The 7,139-nt window shown below is 36.6% G+C and overlaps 1 protein-coding gene across 1 annotated transcript; it reads right to left on the reverse strand.

Annotated features, from left to right (window-relative positions):
• Positions 1 to 401: 401 nt before the first annotated feature.
• Positions 402 to 7,139, reverse strand: bet1 (Bet1 golgi vesicular membrane trafficking protein). The gene is made up of 4 exons (XM_078429053.1): positions 6,848 to 7,139; positions 5,177 to 5,271; positions 3,369 to 3,425; positions 402 to 2,405 (listed from the first exon to the last, which is right to left on the reverse strand). The coding sequence occupies exons 1-4, from the start codon at positions 6,864 to 6,866 to the stop codon at positions 2,250 to 2,252; spliced, it is 327 nt and encodes a 108-aa protein (XP_078285179.1). The 5' UTR covers positions 6,867 to 7,139; the 3' UTR covers positions 402 to 2,249.

The raw sequence follows: 7,139 nt of genomic DNA on the forward strand, positions 1-7,139 counted from the left end.
TGCTTTGTGCTTCTAAATACAATAACACATTTTCTCTGACAACATCTTTAGTTGCTTCCCATAGCTTTTTCTCAACTCCTGCTTGATGTTACTTCCTTCCTGCAAACAACTTGGGACTACACAACTTTTAAAAGATGTTTGCAACCACAAATAATTAAAATGTATAAAAATGTAAATAGTGCAAGGAAAACCACATGTGGATAGTACTTTGCTCATGAACAGGAAAGCAGTTGGAGGTTTACAACTGGATCCCTCACCCATTCCTCTATTTTTAGGGATATTCATAATCATTTTATTTTGCCGTTATTACATGTCCAACTGAAATCACTGTCCACAATCAGTAGAAATAAACTATGACAAGTTAAAGAAAATTCATAAATTTTAATTGAAAAGTACTTTGGTGTACATTTGAATACAAATAATAATTGCATCCAATGTATGGATTTTAAAAAATCTTTTGTTTTTAAATCACAACCACGGACCACAATTTTAAACATGTATAATTAGCTTTCCTTGAGAAAAGATGCTGAAAGCATAACTTGAGAAAAAATGGTTACCACAACAGTCATAAATCAGGGCAAGTGTTCACTGATGTTAAATTACTTGCAATATTCTACTGTAGCCAGTACTCACCAGGAACCAAATTAATCCTTCTCACATTGACTTAACACAATATATAAAAGATTAGGCAAACCAAGATTGAAATTGGCCTTTTGACCAATTCCAGCACTTTTGCAATGCCAGGAATTTTAAAATTATTTACAAGATGTATTTTTGGCTCAAAAGCAATTACATAGCATCCAACAAAATAATGAAGGGATAAACTGTACAAGGGAACTGGTTACCACAAATGCCGATCCAACTAATTACAGATTGACAAAGTAACTGATGAAGAAAGCTGAAGCAAACAAGTGTTAAGTTAACACCAGCAAGATAGGAAATTAACCTTCCTTTAAAATCACTTTACTGTAAAATTAGTTAAAACTGCTTAAATGCAACTGAGATGAATCAAGGAAACATCAACAAAAAGATAGACACAAAAAACTGGACTAACTCAGCAGGTCAGATAACATCTCTGAAGAAAAAGTATAGATGATGTTTTGGGTCGAGACCCTTCTTCAAAATATCTTGAGAAATGTTTTTATGTTGTTTCCTATTTACCCATTCTCCACTGAGTTCCTCTACATCACCCTTTCACTTCTGTGCACACAAATGCATCCAACTTCTCCTGCCATCTTTGCCCACTCCATACCCATGGCTTTCCACAATTATTTTAGAATTTCCAAGCATCCATGAAACAAGCACTGTATCTTACGAAGAACATGTAAACAATATTAGCGTACAATAAAGTTGGTTAGAGGAATAAGTTCACATTTTTATCAAAAGAAGCCTTTGCATCATATTGGATTCGCAATAAGTCTGGAAAAGGAAACCAGGCAACCCCATTAGTGGTGCACTCTCTTGTGTCTTAAATCAGCTTGGGAGACAATCTTGCTTTTTGTCTGCATTGGGAAGCAGACAAGTCAACTGAAATGTATTAAGACACGGTTAAAAATCATCAGCTATTGTGAAAAGTAATTTAATAGAATCTTTTGTGAAGATGATTCAAGGTTATTCAAGCCTAAGTAATAAAATAATGCACCTACGTGTCACAGAATAACTTAGCATTACTTGATTTTTCTTCTTATTACAAATTCCAAAACAAGTTGGCAATGCTTGAGTGAAAAATAACATGCAGCATCAGAGAAAGAGTCTATCCCTTGCTCTGCTACTGAGCAGCTCATTAATGTGCTGCACCACCATAAAATGCTCAAATCCAATTGGCAAAAATTAAACACTAAGAGTTATCAATGGTGTATTTTACGAAAAGGTGCTATTTATTTGTTTCCATAATAGCCCCATAACTAGCAAAATTAATGATAAATATCAGAATAGCCATGCTATTATTGTGACAAAAATTGCATTCCTCACATGACTCATTGATCACCTTTGAACCCACAGAGCCGTTGTGGAAACAAAATTATCTGTGACCCCGAAGGATTGCCCCAGAAGATGACTTCTGACATTTCTCATTTTAAAAACATGGAACATTCGGATAAACAAACCTTGAAAAAACAAAACAACAGTCTACAATGTGAATGTAATGTTAAGGAACAATCTACAACATTAATCACATCAATGATCTTACAGGGGTCTATACAGTAATGTGTAATAATTTAGATCCAGATACTGGAATAGGATAATTTATTTCACCTTAGTTTAATAACCCAATAAAGAACAAAAAAGACAAAAAGTGCAAAAAGCATCAAGTAGCACAAGACTTTTGTTTGGTTCCCACGAGATAAATGTTTGAGTCGACCCATGGTTGCTCCCAGCAGACCACCTGTAGATTCAAATCCTGAATCCTGTGAAGAGTATGGATACACAGCTGAAAATACACAACTCAAAAGAATACAATGGATTATATAACATTTAACACTACTAGGGGCTTTAGCATTTATTTTAATGTAAAATCATAGTTCCAATCCAATAACAAAGGTTTGAAAAATTACCATACTTTAATAGTTATTTACATTAAGTAACAAATTGATGAACATCATTGTGGAGAAAGGAACTGGAGATGTTGGTTTATACCAAAGATAGACACAAAGTACTGGAGTAACAGGTCAGGCAGCATCGCTGGAGAAATAGGGTGGGTGACATTTTGGGACTGGACCGTTCATCAGCCATCATCATTCAGCCGTGAACATCATGCATCTGTTCCAAGAGCCAATGAATCCTTGTACAAAATCATTTTACTGCAAACATATTCTATTAAATTCCTCTCATAATTTCTCTGCTTTCAAAGGTACCAACACAATTCAAGCTGCCTTTGCATTCTTCATTATTTGGACACATTAGTTTTGTAGACACTGATTACTGAAGCAACAGGGGGCTTTACCATTATGTCCACCTTCCAGCTGCACACTTATATTTTGTTGAATACTTACTTGCTTTTTTTTTTGCAATGACTGCAACTTCAGGATAACTTAGCAGTGACAAATCTTGACCAATATAAAGAATCAGTGGGATAAATAGTTTCCAGTACAATCCTCTTACTGACATAATAAAGTATTTGTGATATTGTAGGGATTCATGCTCATTAAAATTCCATTATATCAAAATACCTAAATCCAAACTGCAGAAATTAGAAAATGAACTGTGCATCAGCGACACATACTTCAAAAAGGGACCCGACACAAAACACCAGCTGTCCATTTTCCTTCATGGATGCTGCCTGATCTGCTTGGTTTCTCCAGCACTTTGCATTTTGCATGCAGACAATACATTTTTACTGATATCCGATTGAGAGTGTACTTGAGACATACCATTTCATCCAGCACTTTGTTGTGGTACTTCACTTCAGTTCCAATATCAATGGAAAGCTGTCAGTAGGGGGAGATTTTTTTTAAAAAAACAGATGTTAATTTGTCCTCAGATGTGTTATTTTATATTTCTAAATTCCAATAGGTATGCTATAAATTATGATGATTACATTTTCATTTAATAGCACATTTCTGGTGTCCACCTAGCAGCAAAGCAAAATTTTGCTGGAAATTTTCATGACATGGCAGCACAGCCATACAGCTGATGCCTCACAGCTCCAGTGATCCGGGTTCAATCCTGACCTCTGGTGCTGATTGTGTGTTCTGCCTTCACAGCAGTTTCCTCACATCCCAAAGATTTATAGGTGGATAGGGTAATCGGACACTATAAATTGTTCTTGATGTTTGAGTAGTAGAATCCAAGAGAAAATGATGGAAATATGGGGAAAATTAAATTGGATTTATTGCAAATGTGTGCTTGAAAATCATTGTTTAGCTGCTAGGCCAAATTACTGTTTTTTCTGCCTTCTCACAAAGTTGGTCCTCCTGATCAATGGGAATGAAAAGCCTTGGATAATTTTCTGCTGGACCTAATGATTACACACTACATTAAACTCTCTTCACTTATAAAGTCAGTTCAATGCATTCTTCATGCAATCCAATTTTGGCTTCTTTAACTGTTCTCTTTGTGTTTTAACTCTATTTCCATCTCTGTACCCAGAGGCCAGTAAGTTTTTCCAAAAGGTATAGAGCATAGGTCATAAAGAATAGGAGTAGAATTAGACCATAGAGCCCATCAAGTCTACTCCGCCATTCAATCATGGCTGATCTATCTATCCCTCCAAACCCCATTCTCCTGCCTTCTCCCCACAAACTCTGACACCTGTACTAATCAAGAATCTATCTATCTATCTATCTCTGCCTTAAAAATATCCAAAACGGATAAGTAAACATGCAATGGGATTGTTCAATTATTTGCATTAAATCTCTTGTTTCAAATAATTATTCATGCATTAATAATTATTATCCTCTGTTATTTGTGCAATTATTATGCACAATAATAATGATGCACAGTTATAGGAATGTGTATGTGATTTAATATAAAAATAAAGCAAGTATTGCAGTCATGGTGTTGTTAGAGTTGCAACAGGAGGCTGTACATAATGTCAACCTCTGGATACATTTGGAGTATGAAAAATAGAAAAAACATACTGGAGAGCAATCTACTGAGGTTAAACTAATTCAAGACACTTTGTTCACTTTTTACTGCAAAGTCATAAGTGCCCTGTATTTAAACTAATTATGTTGTGCATCCCACAGGAAATTTTACCCAATTTTGTAAAAATCGATTTTCAAAGAGTCAGCAAGCACAATTCAATAAACTACAAAAATCTGATTTCTTTACAAAAAGCAAGAGGATCCTTGCTTCAAATTATTAGTTATAGAGTGATTTACTAATTACTGAATAATTGGATGAAACTAATCTAGCACTTATAATAAGGGTAGTTCAGAAATAGAGCTCCACTCTTTTTACAATAAAGTCAATTTAAAATATAACCGTTAAATAAAATGACGTGTTATTCTCAAAAAGCAACCATGTGAAAGTTTTAATTAAGCAAACTTAAAAAATCTACAGACACAAGTATAGTTTAAGTTTAAATTAACCATTTACAAATTAACACTATTCGGAATTAATGGAATCATTACCAAAGAATAAGAATGCAAGGAGATATATAATGAAAATTTTAAAATACACCATTCAAAACTATTATTAGTTTACAGGAACAAAATTTACGAGTATTTGAACTTACTGATTTTAATGCAGTCACTTTATCTCGAAGGCCCTCAGTAAATTTGTCATTTTCCTCTTCATAAACACTATAACCACCTCCAGTGAATCCTTCCCCTGGGAATCAGAAAATTAATTATGGAGAGATGAAGTACAAATATTTGCACGGCAAGAAATTGCATCTAATATTTCCAGAAATATTTCCCTCCAACATCTCCTTTAAAAGCCTCCTTAAACCTCGTATAAAGTGGTTGCCTTCCTAATAGCTTGTTTTCTTTGATTTGTTGTCTATTTTCCTCTGTGAAATGAGTTGGGTTATTTTCAGACACTGTAACAGTAAGTATTTGTACAAAACATTTACACAAAGCAATTTGTTTGTGCATTTCAAAGAAACATTACAAATATATTTCTGCCATATGGGAGACACATGGAGCAGACAACCAAAAGTTTGTTCAAAGAATTATTTAAATTAGTATTTTTAGGGAAGGAAAGCAAAATAGGGAAGATCAGAAACATTTCAGTTTAGTTTAGAGAAACAGTGTGGAAACGGGCCTTTCGGCCCTCCAAGACCACACTAACCAGCAATCACCTGTCTCCCAGTTCTATCCTACGGACTAGGGGCAATTTACAGAAGCCAATTAACCTACAAACCTGCACATCTTTGGAATGTGATGTGATGAAACTAGAGCACCCAGAGAAAACCCACACAGTCACAGAGAATGTACAAACTCTATAGACAGCTCCCTTTATCAGGATCTAACCCAGGTTTCTGGCGCTACAAGGCAGCAAGTCTATAGCTGTGCCACATTACAGAATTTAGCACGACCCAAAGGCATCAATGGCGAAATGAATAAATTCAAGTATAGACAGAACATAGAAAAGTTCAACACAGGTCCTTCAGCCCACAAGGTCCATGCCAAACATAATGCCAAGATAAATTAATCGCATCTGCCTGTTTGTGATCCATTTTCCTCCATTCCCTGCATATCCAAGTGCCTATCTAAAAGCTTCTTAAACACCACTATCCTATTTGACTCCACCACCATCTATGGCAGGGTGTTTAAGGCAGGGTAAAAAAAATACCTGCCCTGCACATCTCCTTTACACTTTGCCCCTCTCACCTAATCAAAGGAAGTGAACTAGAGGAGGTCTTAGGATAAATGTTTTTGGGCAACAAAAGATCATATAAATAAAGGATGAGGAGAGAATGAAGTTAAATACTTTGTACAGTTACGTGAATTATTTCAGTGCAAAATATACATGGCACATGTAGTTCTTATATCATCAACAGCTAAATAAGTATTTTAGGGAGTTTCTGCAGTTTGGGAATTACTTGCAACTACTGTAGTTGTACCTCCAAACAACTATTGATTTCTGTGTAGGAAAGAACTGCAGATGCTGGTTTAAAGGCACATAATGTTGGAGTAACTAAGCAGGTCAGGCAGCATCTCTGGAGAGAAGGAATGGGTGACGTTTCGGGTCGAGACCCTTGATCTTTACTCAGAATCAGTTGGCTTCTTTCTGTAAATTATACGACTAAGTACTGCCGGCGAGTTACCGGGGAATATCTTAGACCAATATGACTGCATTTTTCAGCTAACTTGAGTTCTCCATATCATAAACAATACATCACCTACAAACTAGTACATGGTGATTTTCTTTTTAAACAAAAAGCAAAATATCCTCGTCTTACCTAAACCTGCACGCCTCATTTTTCCAGATGCCTGGTTTATTTTATGCCCTCTTGTGAGGATGGCAGTCTAAGTACAGGATGGTTCACGCACCAGCCCCTGTGTGTGTGGTGAACTCTGTCCCCGACTTCCTGGCGGCGCCACGACATCACTCCGGTCGGCGGCGGCGCCGCGCACGCGCCGGCTGCTGTGAGAACGTGGCCCAGTCCGTCCGCCGGCACCGGGTTCCAAAACCCGGGCAGCTCGCGCCCCGCGGCCGCACGAGAAGGAGCCGCGCTCCCCGGCTCCGAGACC

This window comes from Rhinoraja longicauda, chromosome 2, assembly GCF_053455715.1.
Source record: "Rhinoraja longicauda isolate Sanriku21f chromosome 2, sRhiLon1.1, whole genome shotgun sequence".
Taxonomy (NCBI): domain Eukaryota; kingdom Metazoa; phylum Chordata; class Chondrichthyes; order Rajiformes; family Arhynchobatidae; genus Rhinoraja; species Rhinoraja longicauda.